The following is a 17299-nucleotide window of genomic DNA, read 5'->3' as shown; positions in this document are numbered from 1 at the left end:
TATCATCTCTTCACACTGAAGTTATGTCACTGCTGTGGTCACCAAGGGTCTGCTAATCCAGGCAGAGGGGTGAATAATTCCAGAGGGTAACACACAGGTGTTCAGAGTTGAAAAATCTTAAACTGAAGAATTAACTCTGAAAAACAGCAGCATGATCTTGTGATATTTATTAAACAGGTGATAAAGCAGGAGGAAAGCATGGAATCAAATGCAAATCACATGAGGCAAAATAACATCAGCTAAATATATAGGGGGCTGGGTTTGTATTAGCTGCTGTTATGTAGGAAAGAGATCCTGTGGACAATTTTTGGAAAACATCAGCTCATTGCCCAGCATCATTCTAATGGGAATAGAGAAGATTAGGGAGACAAGAAATGGAGAAAATGCCGTAAGACTGTATTATAAAATTACTGACTGTGTGCTCAGTGTACTGTATTGTTCTGGTCATCCAGTTTCAAAAGTACTAAATTAGTGCAGAAACAACACAACAAGGGTCATTTTGAGATGCAAGGGAGTCTGGAAAACAGATGGCCTTGAGGGAACAGAAGAGATGTGCATGGGAGTATGAACGATTTAGAAATAGTAAACTGGGAATGATCTCACTGCTTCTTTCCATTGCACCTTAATTATTGCAATTAATAGGCTGGAGTTTTTGGTTTTTCTCTTTTTTTTTTTTTTTTTTGATGTTATGTAGTAAACTGTGGAACTTGTGAAGGGGCTGTAAGTATGAAGAAATTCAGAGTAGTGGTAGAATTCATGAAAGATAACTTTAGAAAACCCTAAAATGATAAATTTTGGCAATTGAGAAGATTCACCAGTGAAAAGCTATTGCTATCCTGGGCTCTCTGCTTCTGTGCCGGAGCGCAGGGTGCAGCGATCTTCTAAAAGCATCTCCTTAGCGAAGCCGCTCAGCAGGATCAGCCACACACTCACACACATGCACGCAGAAATGCACGGACAGCTTCAGTGATAGGGGTCAGCGGCAAAGAGGCAGGAAGGGTCTTTGCATGGAGTTCCACAGGAACAGTTTATTACTTCTACACTGTGAAGGACTCCAGAGGCAAAGACGAAAACAATGGAAAGCTCAGGTTTAAGTATGGCAGTGGGGCAAGTGCCAGGGACTGATGGAGAAGCTCTGGGGGAGTGGTGAGGGGCAGAGGCCAGTGGGGGGAACCTGGAATGGAGAACTTTCTAGGATATGAAATGTATCATGTAGCAAGGGGGTGGAGGGGCCACGGGCCAACCAGGGAAGCAGAACTGGGGTAGATTAACATAACAATGCATCCTGGGAGAAGCCTTTCTGGTCACCCTAACCTGAGGAGGTTCTTTTGGTACTAGGGACTTGTCCCACCAGCGGACTCTTTATCCCTTGTACCACAGGCTAACCGGCCACCACAAAAAGCTACTTCAAAAACTCTGCTGCTTTTTTTGCAGGGGAGGTAAGGAGGGTGGGGAACATAATTGGCCCTGACATAGACAAGATCCTGAACTAGATGGCTTTTTGGGGTGCTAGTTAGCTGAAGATGGAGCTGTGTGAGTTGGTGTCTGCCAGCAGTTTTCTGCAGTAGTGTTGGATATATAAACTCTCTAGATAAAAGTTGTGGTTTAGTAGCATTTTTTCATGACACAGTATTAACAGCTTGAAACTTTCCACTATTCCTGGTAACTTTACAATTCTGTTTGTTTTGTTTTTGAACAGGAACGAGGATGGTGAGCCCTGCATCTTTAAGAAAATTGCTGGAGTCTTGTAAAGACCTTTCTTTACTCGATGTGTCCTTCTGTTCACAGATTGATAATAGAGTTGTGCTAGAACTGAATGCCAACTTTCCTAATGTGTTCATAAAAAAGAGTTTCACCCAGTGACTCCCTACATATGCCGCTGTGGAACTCGTTTGACAGAGTTGTTTTCCTGTAAATTTGTGCTGATTTTTTAAAGGAGAATATAAATCTGCTGTGAAATAGCGGAAACTATTAATTATCTACACAAATGGGTAAAATACATTTGAATGTATTATGTTTCTTAAAGTTGATATTGTACCTAAGAATTATTTTACTCTGTTAATTGGTGGCACTGCATGTTTTAAATACTAGCCATATGTCTGGCTTTAATGAGAAGCAAATTAATGTCTTCTTAAATGTCCCTTCACAGGGTGTTACACACAGTACACTGTTAATATCCAGGTGAAAGCAGAAGTTCAATATTTAGCAGTAAGGAAAATATGGGTGCTTCCTTTTCATGTGCTCGTGTGTGTGTATATATAAATGTATACATATGTATTTGTATATACATACACAGATATTGTAGCATTCTAGCTTGGCCTACAGCATAAGATTTTATGATCTGGCCTATAATTAGTTATTTGAAGGCCAATTTAAGTGTGTATAAGAAAGATAGAAAAGGCACTTTGTCTTCTTCGAGTTTTCGCAGTGAGTTGTATCTGTTACATCTTTCTCCCTTCCTTCACCTGAAATAGATGTAGTGGTGTTTTACAGTCCAGCCTAAGCGACACAACAGATAAATGCAAGAACCCGGACCACCTGAACTTGGAGCAGAAATGAAAGATAGAATTAACAGCTGCTTCTTGGTATTGAGATACAAAATTTAAGCCAGGTACTTAATGTTGTAACTGGTAATGTGTAGAAAACTCTGGAGTAGTTTTCTTTTTTAAATTTTTGTCATGGTCAAGACTTGATTTGTGATACATCTGGATGCAGAGTACCATGAAAAGTAGAACTTAGGGTAATGCATTAGCAACTGTCCCTTTCACTGGCATCAAATCTACTGTCAGGTGTAAAAAAAAGCATCTTTGTTCAGTAAAACAGCAATGAAAATATAACGGGCTTGAAACAAGGGCAATATGATTTGATGATTTTATGATCACTAAACCTTAGTACTGGATTTGTTTCATTTGGAGTTTTTGTTTTGTTTTTCCAAGAGGAGATTAGCTCAAGGTACTATTGCACTTTCTCTTTAAGACTGCTTAGCCTCTGGAGAAAGTAAACTGTGTTGGTGGACAATTTCTGGAAGTTTCTTCCTTTAGCACTTTCTTGGATGAAGCATTTCTCTTTTTTTTTTTTCCCCTCAAATACCACTGCTAGAGTATGTTGCTATGTATAGCTTTGGTTTAGAATTTTACCTTTTTAACCATTGTTGATGAATATGGACCATAAAATATAGGCTGTCATTTGATACTGGTTCTGTTATTCCTGTACTGATGGCACTTATTACCTACTGGGATGAGAAGAAAAAGACTTTGTCTGCAAGAAGTACAGTGTTGTTCTGAAGATCAGTGACAAAGAACACTTCAGTTCATGCAGTAAATAACGAACTGCTACTAGAGGACTGCTGCAAATCGTTAAAAATCTGACAATCTCTGTGACTCCTGAATGACTGCTTTGAACTTTTTGTGCTGGTGCCAATACTTTATAAACCATGTCATGAAACAGCTACAAAACATTTACCGGATTTTATTGAAAGACCCAGTTCTTCAGATTTTTAAAATTTGCTGAATCTCTGGGGAATTCCAGATCCAAAGAAGGGCATGCACAGTTGGCTTTTTGATTTTTTCCTCCACACAGATGGCACTATGGGATTTCCAACTAGATTATGCCATTCCATTTTTTTCTTAAGAAATCTGGACATTGTCAGAGAACTTAAGATTGATTTACTTTTTTTTTCCACACTGAAAGATGTCAGCTTTGGTATGATTCTCTGTGAGACCTCATGTCTCTCAATCAGTTTGGGGTTTGTTTATTTTTCTGGGAACTTCTAACTTTTTTAGTCTATATTTTTCATTGTAATTGAGTATTAAACATTATTATTCTAGTTACAGGAGAACACAGGTTCAGATAATGGCAGTTTACAAAGAACAGAATTTCAAAACAAATGTTTTTGTTGTAAAATTTCACTTCTCAGGGGTTGTTCTGTGTTTATGTCCTTTTTTTTCTGTAGAGATCCTTTGTGTTTGTTTTTCACTGTAAATACAATGGGATGTGGATGAAGTGATAGCCATTGTGCCTTCAAACTGGTAAACTTGGTAGATAATAGAGTTTAACTTCTCATCAGTGAATCAAATGAGTGTTTTTGTAATCATGTACATGTAATGAATTTCATTCTCCGTTGCTTTTTAGGTAGCGTAAAGAAGGTTTAAATTGAAATTTTTTTCGTACTGAATGTTTTTTCTTTCTTATATTGCATCTTCTGTTTGAATTGGTTTTTTCAGGAATTCTCTTGTTGTTATTTGGAAGATAAATTGAAGTTGACTTTTTATTTGGATTGTTTAAAACGTAGCTATTGCCAATATATAATTAACTCAAAGACCTGAGAAATGATTGGGAATGGCTTCCATCTGTAGTTGTAGACTTCAACTTTCAGTCAGAGAAGTAAGAAGCTCTTTTAGCTATGGCCTTATAAGTCCAAGAAGTCTTCCAGCAAAATGAATTTAGACCAGACTTGACATTTGTAATACTTGTAGGATAAAGAAAACAACCTGCTTTTAGACCTTCCTTATACATCACAAAGAAACAAGAGTAGGTCGCTGTCTCTTTAGCTCCACTATCTTCTACTTAAGTGTGTCTATTTATACATATGTATGCATAAATTATATATATACACACATATCTTCATGTGTATGTATGAATCTTTTTGGATGTGTGTACAAACTTAAATGTGTACGAATCTTTAAGTTTTTCATGTAGGAATTACTTTTGTGAAGTGAGTGTAATAGCAAAAGATGTTTCATAGGAGTTCTGCTTTCAGCTGTTGCTTTACTGTACCTGGAGCCTGAGTTCCTCTCCAGCCATGCAGCAGGAAAAGCCTGGACAGGAGATGTGCTGGGTTTCCAATGTTGCTTTGCCAAAGTGCCTTTTGGTTTGTCTGCTCCTGAAAGGTGTTACAGGGTACGAAGAGCGAATGCCAAGTCCGATAACTACTGTGGATTGTCTCCTTGCAAAGCAGTTGTGTAGAGGGAAACATATTCTAATTTCATGTAATCCAAAATTAATTATGTCAATTCCTCCATTGGAGGAATTTAATTACTCTTGAATTGGGTTGTTATTTTCATCACTAGACTGTCCCTCAGTCATGTTATCTAAATTCTGCTGTTAAGGATATTCCTTTTTTTAATCCTGTTGTTCGATTATCTGTCTTTCTGAAGCTTTGTAAAATATGTGCTTTGGCAACAAATGTTAAAAACCCATGGCTAACGTGTCCGCAAAAAGAGGTTTGCTCCAAACTTCTCCTGTTTGTAAACTAAAGGGGGGCTTCCATACCCTCTTGTATGAAATTGATCTGGGATGGCCTATAGGTAAAGATATAGTTCCTTGGGTAGTTTTAAAAACTAGTATGATAACTTTACCATTTAAAGCATCTTCTCAACTCTTCGAGGCTTTAATTCAGTAGTGTACTTACTTGTATTTGTAATTTTGAGCTGTCTGGCTACATAGCTCTATGGAAATGGATGGGGTTTCTGCTCTTTAAATGATATACCTGATTAAGTCCATTAGTGAGCATGACTTATATAGAACAGTTTTGCATAGGAGTTTGGACCTTATAATCCCCCATGTACTTGGAGGTTCAAGTTTCACACAAAAACGCCCAAACAAACAACAAAACCTACCAAACCCCTTGTATTTCCTTAGAGCTCTTATGCTAAGTTTTCCGGATACAAGATGTGCAGTAATCGTGGTACACAATGAGTAGAATTCATCTCACTGAATGTTAGTTCTCTGAAAGTTAGACATCTACTTCAAGGGAGGAATCTGGGCACCTCTAGGGAGTTATTAATCTCCTAAGACAGACATTTAAGGAAAGTAGAATGAATCATGTTCTAGAGAACCTCTCTGGAGACTCTGGAAGCTGTGATTTAGCTCAGGTTAGATACAAAACTGAGATTAATTCCATCCAGTGCTGTACTACCTGTCTTGAAAAATAAAACTCAAACAACATCCATCCTTAAACCTTAAACCCCGCCAAATTCCATCAAGAGAGAAGCAAATAAAATAATTCTGAAAACTTGAGAAGTTTTCTTAATGCCAGGATCTGCTTCTGCCCCTTGCCAATGCCTTTGGTATGTAATTTGTTTTATTTTCTTAGTTTGGTTTTTGGTTTTGGGCTTTTTTGGAAATGCATCCCTTTTCTCTGTTCCAAAATGTTGTGTACCTAACTGGCTGTATGTATAGTTCTGTAAATGCATGAAATGAACAGACAAACGTAATTAATGTATTGCCACTATTTTGATAATTTTTCATATTGCTATAATTAAGACTGAGTAGTTTAACTGCTCTACTTCATCAGAAGTGTCACCCACTGTGCATTTGCAAAAATTGTGTGCTGGGTCCTGGTTCTTACTGTGTGTACTTATTGCATCTTATGGGATATATTTCCCATGTCACATCTGCAGGACTGCTAAATTTACAAAAACTAGATAAAATGTAGCATTTTATTATGAGGACTATGGGAGTGACTTTATCTATATGATTTACATGTTCATTATTGCTCTTTTACAATGATTCTGTAAGTTGTCGCTTTTGAAATTGCTAGACTAAAAATTCCTGGTTTAATGCATCTGCACATGCTGTGTCAGATGCAGTCAACATTTTTTCCCAGATGAAGGCATTAGTCCTTCACTGAGATGATGATTTCTGTGATTTTTAGATTTCTGACTTGATAATGAAATGCAAGAAGGTGCTCTTTGTTAAATGTTACCAGGCACAGGACAAGTTGTGGTAACTGACATTTGGAAGGGCTGAGAAATGAATGTTGCATGTTACAGATCCTCATGAGCTTCAGAGAAGGGCATCAGCAGGAGGAGTCTCTTTAAGAAGATTCAGCCTCTGTAATAGGAGGCAGTGGTGAGATTTTCCTTTTCAGCTAATGGAGTAAATACTGTTACTTTTGTTTGAGTTACATAGCTCTGGTTTCTCCTTGTCTTGTTTTCATTTAAGGATGGTAAATGGTGCAGTTAGGACAGACGTCCTAAATTGAAGGGGATCCATTGTGAGGAATGAAATTTTGCTCTTGCCTGTTTTGTTCACCTTTTCTAAAAATAAAAAAAAAATAAAAATACCTTCAACTATTTGAAAATGCATTTTTCCTTGGATCCTGAAGAAATGCAAATGTCAAGAAGGTTGAGAACAGAAAAAAAGGGGTACTTATCCAGCTTTATCTGGAAACTCATAGAAGGGTAGCCAGAGCTACTTATAGATGTGAGGAAAGTAAGTGCCTTGCTCTAGATCAGCTATTATCTTTCCCAGAAACATAGCTTTCCACATACTATCACATGCTCATACTTCTAAATCAAGAGTTACCATTTAGATGCTCTTAATACTGACCTTTTGCACACGTTTGTGCAGTAAGTCATGACGTCTCTTTGTTTCATTTTTATCAACTACATAAAAATATTTTTTCTTTGCCTACCACTGTGAAGCCATGTTTTTTGTTATTTAATGTAACTATTTCATGCATGTACACACAGGTGCATGTAAGACTTAATTGCTCAGGTCTTTTGCAAGTGGTCCTTTTCTGAGGACAAATAAACTGCAGTTTGGGAGTAAAAATGGTAAAGTTTCTGGAGAAGGTTCAAGGGAAGTGTAATTGATGTATAGGAATATCTGATGGATATAAGAATGAAGTAGAGGGAGCCAAATTCTCAGTGATGCCCATGGTCAGGACAAGAGGCAGTGGGCACAAACTGAAGCACACAAGGATGACACATTTTATGGCACAGGTTGCCTGCAGAGCTTGTGGAGTCTCCATGCTTGGAGATACTCATCGTCCTGGGCAACTGACTGGGTGGCCCTGCTTGAGCAGGTGGAGGCTGGACCAAATGACCTCCAGAGGTCCCTTTCCAAACTCATCCATTCTTTGTTCCATGATCCGAGATATGCCTGTGGTTGGTTTCTTTGCTTCAGTGTACTGATTGCTGAAGAAGGTAGGGAGAGGGGAAGGAAAGAATACCTATCATAATGAACTTGTGGTGTTGAGAACAGACATAAGAATCTTGGACATTTCCTTTTTTTGTTATTTTAGAAGTAACATTTCTCTCAGTTTAAGTTAGCAGTGCAACTTACTGAAATAAAATTTTGGTAACGTTTTCAACGCAGTTTTGTAACATGCAAAACACACAATTGGTTTATGGGAGTATGGTTGTCACTCCAAAGTCTGAAAGCTACACCAACGACTAAGAAAAGTAACGCTGTTCTTGGGCACTGGCAATAGTTTCTGATTAGAAACTGAGTTGTCTGTAATACACTAGGAACAGTTTAGTTGGTGTATCTTTAGTATTGGCTTACATAGACCTTACGCTGAATCGAGATTGCCATGGTGTAGGTGCCAGTTATTCCTGCTTACTCTGTTGGAAGCTGAGTACAGGAGTTACCTGTTCATAGTGTCAAACACAAACATTTGAATTCAGGTGAAAAAGAGGACCAAGTTTACAAAACACTGAGATGTCTGAGTGTTTTAGGGAGATACCATGTATAATTGTGGTGAATTCCCATCTTTTGTATATTTACTATTTTACCATTGTCAAGAGTTGTCTGCTCACCATCAGAAGATGGATTCCCTTTTATCAGACCTTGGTTTCTCTAGATTTTTCTTTAGGGCAGTGCCACAGATTTCTGCACATACCCACTGTTCTGAAACAAACAGAAATGAATTTAAAATAGCTGGTTTGGTTGTAATTTGGAAACTAATGGCTAGCCTGTACTTGGAGTTACTTTGGAATAGTTACTGAAAATAAACTGAAATAACCAGGAATTGATGTGTTTACAGGGAGACCTTGCACTTTCTGATTTAACTTTGGCATACAGACAGTTACAGGTGCCCTTCAGCTGTCACAGTGAAGTCTATGTGATGGTGATCTTTCTGGATCTTGTTAGTGAACATAAAGCCACTGCATCTCTTCAGCATCTTTGTGGCATTTTGCGTTCGTGTCCTTGCCAGGCAGATGGAATTGGGGGTTGTGGAGATTGGCCTGATTTCTGCAAGTGAGGTGTGTGAATTGGCTGGGGAAATTTCCTGATCACATTTGTTCATATGTGCAGAGGAGAGGGAAGGGCATCTCCAGACTTTCATATTTGAATACCTAAACCCAGCACCTGGATTAATTTAAACATAGTAGGTCTCTCCCTGCCCCCCATCACCTAACCAGCAACAAAATACTTGCATTGTATTTATTATTTAATACTATGCTCCATTTTCTGCCACAACAATAGGAGTTTGAGTAATGTAACAAGAAACTCCTACTGTGTTACCTTTTAAAGAAACTAATTTCTATAAAGGTGGAAGAGCAGGAATAGAGGGAATAGTTCCAGACACTATCTGTAAATATCTGTGCTGTGCATGCTATGCCTGTAAGCACCAGAAGCAAGTTATGCCTTTTTGTAATAACAAGTTGAGAAGGACAAAAGGGATAATTGCCTCTAAGCACATTTTCTGTAGCTGGAGGATATTTATATCATTGAATTTTAAATCTCTAGAGTAGATACTAAAGTTAGGAAACTAGCCTCCTAAGGTCCTGTCACTGGGTAGATAGGTTCTTCTAGAGGGTAATTCAGATCAGATTAGTCTTAAATTGAGGTCTTGAATTGACCTTTGGAAAAGCAGAGGTCTGTGTAAACCAAATAAAATTTCTGTTGGAAGCTAGCACGAGTGGATTCAGAGTAAGAGGTTGCTTACCCCTCAGTGCTCTCTATTAGTCCCCTAGCTTCACTTGCTTCCACCAAAGGCCACCACTTGCTTGGTCTGTTAGTTGAACTGGATTTGATTGTTTCCTACAAAATATCTTGGTTAAAACTAGAAAATTATGTTTTCGAGTGGTTGTCCTTTTGGTTGTTTGGGGTTTTTTTTACCCTCCCAGTTTGGCTATTAAAGCCAGCAGAAGGAAGGGGGCATTTAGCTTCAATTAAAAAAAAAACAAACAAGCAGCAGGTGGGAGCATGTTGGTTGTGCAAATGTTTTAATTCAAATTCACATAAACGAGGATAGCCACTCTAGATTGTGATCCAAAGCTTCTTAATTTTTATATAGTTCATCTCATTACTGTGCCACAAAAATATCCAAAGTGAGGTTGTTTATTTGCACCTCATGATGGTGGCTCAAGCCCTAAAGTATAAAATGTTACTGTGAACATATGAGAACATTCAGGTCCTAACTGGCTTCAATAAATTCAACAGAGATCCTTCCTTCCAAACAGATGTTGGAAGGTTTAGATTAGAAAGGCTAATAAGAGTGTATTTAAAGTATGGTGAAGGCAGTGGTTAGCCAAACCAAGCTGGAGGGAGGGGCAGCAGTTTCTTGGATGTGTTTTTCAGAACTGTTTTCCTGATGTTAAGCTACACTGGCCCACGAAGCTAATATCCACTCCTTTGCACCACTGCAGTCCTAAATATAGTCAGTATTCCAAGAGCTCTTTCTGTATGTGCAGTCTTAGATCCCAAATCTGTTTTCTGTGTTCCTATTCAGCAATTAGCCCTACTTTTACTTTTGTGCTCCTCTTAGTATACTAAGCAGTGTTTAACATCTGTATATTTGTTTTTAATATTCCTCTCTGAGACTCATGCTTTCCTTTTACACTTAGGCAAGTACTTGATTACATTTCAAAACAAGGTTTTTCCCCTGATCTGTGTTCTGCTTGACTAAGTGGAAGATAATGTTATTGGTGTATTCCTTCTGTTCTGATTTGGCTACCGTATTTTCTTTCTGTGTGTAAACCCAAAGGTGTCTGCATTTGCAGACACAGCTCAGGCATGGATACTTGGCTCCTCCTCATTTGAATACCTTTGACTTGTGCTTTTGGGGTATGAGGTCGGAGTTTACTTGAACACACACGTACACAAAAAACAGAGATGTTAGCCCTGTATTCATGAAGGATTTCATTTATTACGGAGAAATTATCTAATGCCTTATGTTGCTAATTCAAAGGTAAATTCTTCTTATCTTTAAAATTTAACCAATGATTTCTATTTAGCAAATTAAGCTTGTTTTCTTCTGCTGTGTTGGAGCATTTAAAATGTCATAATACTGTGTTGTGCAGTTTACTCCATTACTACCAGTATAAAGAAGTTTAAATTAATGTTCTCCCTGAGTTGTCAGTGTCTGCTAATTCAGAGATGACAGAAATGTGTTAGAATATATTCAACCTGTAATATTTATCTTGCTTTGCATTTAATTTGTTTCCCTTTGACTCTGTTGCAAAATGCCAAGTGTACATAAAATAATGAATAAATAAAAAATAAATTATTTGTCTACATTCATTGACCTTTTGTGCATTCCTTTTAGAAAACAATGAAATACAACACAATATGATGCATTCTGAGGAACATTTTGGTAATATTTTTATCACTGTTCACTTTGAAATAAGACGCCCTGGAAGGTTTTGGATATAAATTTGTAAGCTAGCTTTTTAAAAAAATTATTATTATTAGAAAAGTGTATTATTGTTTAATGGTTAGCTTCCTCTAGTCCTATGAAAGCACACGGAACTAGGTGTGTTACATGAAATAGATGCTTCACTGCCTGAAACATTTTGTGGTACAGAGCAAGAGACAACAGATGTATGTAGACAGATGGGATATAAAGCAGAATATGGAGATTACAATGTACCAAGAGAGACCTCCAAGAAAAATATAATTGTTGAATTTCTTTCAAGAATAATTTCCTACTCTAGCACAAATTATGTTACCATAAGGTATTTCTTAATCCCTTTAATTATGTACGTACTGGTACAGTTGCTTTTAAATGTGGAACTTAAGTAACATGATAAACTCTGAATGTTAAGAGTTCTGCAGCTTTGAAAATGGGCACCAGAAGGGGACAGGTGATCAGCTGGACTGTACTTGTCAAGAACAACCCAAATGTTGAATTTAAAATGAGCAACTGCTTTGCTAGAATTTGTCCTCCTTTTGATGAATTATCTAAAGTGGTTTTGTGTGTTCCAAAGTTGATGTTGGTTTAATCAGTGCCCATTTTCTTCTAGACAAATTTTTCGAGTGTTAGGTTCTCCTGATAGTGTTAATTGTTCAAGGCAATTAACTAAACCAGATACAGAGCTTTGAGTTTTCTAACATCTCTAAAGAAACTCTTAATAAGACTTTTAATCTCCAGCACCTCCTAAAGGGTTCAGCTTTTGTATCACAGCTTTGCCTCAGGCCAGTATAATTTCAAATGTGTAAAAACTGTCTTCTAGCATCAACTTAGAGCTGCTGGTGCTTCCAGTTATCGAGAAGTGTAAGAACAAGACTGGACCTGGGTTCTGTGCATTTGGACAAAACACAGCTGACTTTTGACACCTGCTGAGTACAGTTTCAGACATCATTTCTGATGGCCCTGTTTCTGCTGATACCTGTTTCACAGTATTGAAAATTCACACCAAAAAATCTGAAATATGTCAGGTGTCTATCTTCCTCTGTGTGGCACTTCTGGTAATGCAAACAGTTTCAAAACCCACATAGATAAAGCCAGATTTCAAAATATTTCAGGATTTGCAGACTTTAATGCCTGAGAGCCTGTAATACACTTCATTACATTATTATTTGGCAGATGTGCATTATTTGGGCAATTGAAAGGGGTTATGTGTTCTCCATAACCATACTTTAACCTGCTCTGTGTCCAGACAGGTGAAGGAGAGCTTAGTGTTCTGTGAAAACATTAAAAAATGCAAACTTGTCTCTGTTACTTTGCAATGCAATTGGCAATCTTGATTGAAATTTAAACAGAATGCTGCAGATCTGATACCATGCATGCTGCAGTTTTTTATTCACTGGTAAAATCAAATGTCATTATATACAATGTAGGCATTTATTATTACAAACAGATTTTAACATAATGCTTTCCCTCACAGTTTTTTAGAGCTAGAAATAAAAATGCCCTGATGCCGTGACCAGGCAGTTTTGTACTGACAAATATCTTCAGAAGTTAAAGTAAATGCAGCAGCATTTTTGTAGCAAGGTCATGCCCGCCCCTCTGGATGCAAATGCACAAACAATTTCAGTTCAAACTTCAGGCCAAGAGGTCTCTAAATGCAGTTGGAACCCCGTGATGCAGTCTGCATAGTTTCTTTGTGAAAAGGATGAATCATGCTTAGATGTAGCCTTGTTAACTGGCTACAAGCTCAGGGCTCAAGGTGCGCCACAGGCAAAATATTAAAAAAAAAAAAAAAAAAAAGAAATTAAATAGTCTCTATTTAAGAACTATACTGATTGTGACAGAAAGATGTGACTGGCAATCTACTTAGGTTATCTTTTCTAGTACCAGTATCTAATAATAAATGTTAACATTACTGTAGCACAGAAGGCCTATCATAGAAGAATCTGGAGGAAAATTACTGTGTTTGGGATAAACTTCAGAGAACTTACTGTGTGGTGTCTCTGTTTAGAGAATTTTTCATTGTGCTTTTGCCGTTGCTTCTGTCTAGTAATTGCAAAGGGTTTGTCTGCAAAATTATCTGGTTCATTGAAGGTGATGATACGCTATTTTCAACACATCTTTTTTTTTCCATATCATTCATTGATAGACATGATAGGATGATTTGCAGGAATTTTCATTCCCCCAGCAGATATCTTTTCTAGAACCACTACATAGTGCTGAATGTAAGATGCTCCTCTTTTTTAAGTGATTGTGGAAGGGAAAAGAAATGGTGGGACACAGCCTTCAGGTGCCCTGGATTATGTTTTTATCAGTGCTGTGGCTGCTGCTTGACCTGGGGAAGAGTTTTTAAGAAGTTCTGATTCACTTTTCATTTGTGTGTCACCGGGTAGTATTTACTGTATCTGTTACTAATGAGACTCCTGGAGAACTTAAATGTTATGCAAGAATAAATCACTATCTTTGAATTGGCTAAGAGAAAGGACTTGTAAGATCAAAATACTGTGGGCACTGATCAAACTGAGAGATCTACAATGCTGCTCTGATTTTTTTATATAGATCCTTTTAAATAATTCAGTCTTTTCAGAGAATTATAGCAGCTTTCAGGTAAAAATATTGATCCGTGGGCATTCTGCTGCTCTCCAAAAGGTGCAGAGGCTTTTACGTCTGTGTCTCCTCTGCCCAAAGTGGCAGATCTTCGTAAAGGAGGTACGGATTAAGGATCTCCAGCTAAAGATTGAGTGCTGTCTGTCACCTGCTAGGAAGAAGTCAGTTGTGGGGGTGTGGGGTTACAACCCCTCTTTTTGCCTTTTCATAAATATACAGTCCTTAGGCAGTTTTTACACCTTTCAGTTCCCTTAAATATTTAGGAGACTAAGTGAACGCAGACACTCTCCTCTCTCTTTGCAAGGAAGTACATGTACTGTCTTGCTCCCTAGCATATCTTTTTCCTCAGAACAGCACTCTCTCCTTATAAAAAACACTTTTCCCCTGGAGTCTCCTAAGATAATGAGCTTTAATTTGGAAGAGTGAAGGAGTTCTAGCTTCTTGCATCTTTCTATCTGCTACTGAACCCTTTATTGTGGCTCTGTTCACACACAATAGCAGGATCTGTCCAGAGAAGGCAGAGGCTGTTCCCTCTGGCTGAGAAATAGCAGTGCTGTATCTTGTCTTAAAACAGATATGAGAAAATGGCCCATATTCCCTTGGGATGCTCTTCTGTATTGGGTAACAGGTTGGAATTGTAACATTTCAATGAGGCTGTTACTCGTGTTTTACAACACTCACAGCTGCTGCAGCTGCTGCCTCTAAGGTCTCCTGCAAACTCCACAGTGTGTCCTTCTTACCCCAGACTCTCTGGTCACTGCTGAATTTTACCTTAACTAGAAGTCACTCAGCACATATAAATGACGGGGCTTTCCCCTGCCTGTAACAGCCTGTGGCCATGTAGGCTGCGTGTTTAGGAGTAGCAGGAGCCTACTGCAGCTAGCCTGATTTCCTCTGGTGAGAGGTCCAAGTCTGGCAGTAGAGCAGTGCTAGAATGTGGGAAGCCTTGGATTCAGGCCAAGGGGAATTAACTGAAGTTCAGCTGAGGCTTAGCCACCGGGTTATGTGTGTGTTCTTGGGGTGAGCCCCCTTCTGCCCTTTCACTAGAGATGTAGACGCAGGAGGGCAAGAGTCACGGTGCCGAGCCAGGCAGGGGAGAGGGAGATTGATTTCAGCCTTGTGGGTAGAGCCTGTGGGAAGTGAAGGGGAGGGAAACCTAACCTATAGATACAAAACCTCATGCAGCCTGGCCACTACGGTTGTTGGGCCTGTATTTCTGCATGGTCAGCTGGAGAGGCTGAATGGACTGAAGGCCTCTCCGCAGGTCCTCCGAACACTCACCTCTCTTGGCTAGCTGCACAAGGCATGTGGGCACGCTGGGTTGGCTGTCCCCTTTCTTGCACAATTCAAAGGGCCAGACTTGTATGATTAAATGAGGCACTGCTTTAAGCTAAAGGCCTCGATTGCACCGAAAATTAAAAACCTCTGGTTTGGGATATGATTTATATACTGAGCATGTATGCAAAATTAGTATGCAAAAGGCCAATGCTCTCCAGCTCCTCAGACCTATTAGCAAATAAATCAATCCTTACTTATCAGCTGGTTTAGGAAGGGTCCCTGGAACAAAGCCATCTTTTCCCTTAAGACGCTGAACCTTTCTTACAGCTTTTTGCCTACTGTGAACAGAGCTACCTCCACAGGTAGGACGGACACAGGCTTGGTCTGTGGTTGAAGACGTAGCCATGGCTTACCTTTCCAAGTCCTGCTGTACCACAGCATCTCATTTCTGTTATCTGAACAAGTCCAGCATTGATGTTCAGCTGGAAAACAGATTATTTTCTCCCATGTCTGCTCAGTGTTACAGTATTGGCTGCCTGTAGCGTGATTAGCTCTGTGCAGAATGCTTATTTCTTTCTAAAACTTAATCTGTCTTGGGTGTTTTGTTTTATTTTGTTTCAGCTCAATTTTCTTGTTGAGTTAACAAGAGACTCTGAGATCGTGATATGTCACGTATCAGTTTTCAGTGCAATGAAGTCTGCTGTAGCAGAATGTCTGAATGTCTTGGGTTCTTGATATTCACAATATTTTAACATTTTCAGCACGTACATACACAGCGTGGCAAGTGGTAGTTACAAACCAGCAGCACTGAAATAAACACAAGATGTAAACCTGTGTGGTCGTACCAGCCCGTGCTGCTGCAGGGTCTGGGCCCATACAGATCCGAACTCCTGACAGCTCTCAGATGGCCTGGGGAGGCTGTCATGAGCTTGGGTGTAAAAAGAGAGCACCCAGCCAGCATCCAAAAGGCTCTGTGAGAGACCAGGGCTGTCCCCGGATCTCTGTTTTTGGGAAATGGGGGGTTCTTCCACTGGAAGAGAGTTTTGGGGTTGTTGAGGTTTTTTTGGAGGTGTTTGGTGACACCGGTCTGGCATGTGGGGTGGTTTGGCTTCAGCAAGAACAGAAGCCATTTGGTGAAATGGAGGGATTTGAGCCTATTGCTTTCCCAGAAAAAAAGGAGCCCTGTGGGAAGGCGCTGGCAGAGGTGTGTTCAGGGCCCCGGGACCTGTCCCACTCCCGCCGCCCCGGCTGTGCCCTCGCTTGCCGGGGGATGTGCGGCGGGCGGGAACAGCTCCCGGCGGCTGCGGGATGCCTGGCGCTGGGCTCGCACCTCCCTGCAAGCTTGAGGGCAGGAGCAGGAGCAACACCCCGCCCACGCAGCGTGGTCAGGACAGCCGAGCCCCACAGGTATCCCCCTCCATGGGACCACGCGGGTCTGCTTCTGTGCCACGGAGAAGTGACAGAGATTTTTCCTGCTATCCAACACGCAGGGATTGCCAGTCTGAGGGACTGCACAACTCCCCAGCGGGAGGAGGGGAGGCAAATAGCATCTTCTCCCAGTTGTCGGGGGCTTGCAAATAAACCATGGGTGGTGGTTTTTTATTGTTTTTTTTTTAATCCCATCCAGACGACAGGACAAGAAACACTTTTAACGTGAGATTTAGATGTTGCTGTGTGTATATTTAAGAAAAAAAGAACCCCAAAATAAAAAAAAACCACCAAAAAACTCAAACAAACCAAAACCAAACTACCAAAAAACAGAAACAAAACAAAAAAAAAGAAAGGGAAGACAACGAGCGTACTCACGACTTTGTCATCCCCCGCCCAGAGGCACCACGGGCTCCAGCGACCTTTCCGACGGATGTCCCTGAGGCCAGCCCCGTCGTCCTTGTGCGCAAGGAGAGCGAGGGGGCTGGGATCGGGGAGGGGGATGAGGGACGCTGCCCTGCCCTTCCCGGGGGAGCCCCCGCGGCGGCGGCGGCGGCCACTGGGGGGCGCCCGCACTCCACGCGCGGCCCCGGCCCCGCTCCCGGCCCCAATCCCGGCCCC

General features: G+C 40.0%; 1 protein-coding gene across 2 annotated transcripts in view; it reads left to right on the top strand.

Annotated features, from left to right (window-relative positions):
- The window catches only part of FBXL4 (F-box and leucine rich repeat protein 4), a 67240-nt gene extending 55988 nt beyond the window's left edge, over positions 1 to 11252 (top strand). For both annotated transcript variants that reach the window (XM_032105121.1, XM_032105122.1), the window contains exon 9: positions 1700 to 11252. In XM_032105121.1, coding sequence (XP_031961012.1) covers positions 1700 to 1863 — 164 coding nt within the window. In that variant the 3' untranslated portion in view covers positions 1864 to 11252. The remainder of the gene's footprint in view (positions 1 to 1699) is intronic.
- Positions 11253 to 17299: the final 6047 nt, after the last annotated feature.

The sequence above is a fragment of the Corvus moneduloides genome, chromosome 3, assembly GCF_009650955.1.
Source record: "Corvus moneduloides isolate bCorMon1 chromosome 3, bCorMon1.pri, whole genome shotgun sequence".
In the NCBI taxonomy this organism is placed as follows: domain Eukaryota; kingdom Metazoa; phylum Chordata; class Aves; order Passeriformes; family Corvidae; genus Corvus; species Corvus moneduloides.
The sequence above is the reverse complement of the archived record's forward strand: the minus strand, read 5'-3'. Positions and strand labels throughout refer to the sequence as shown.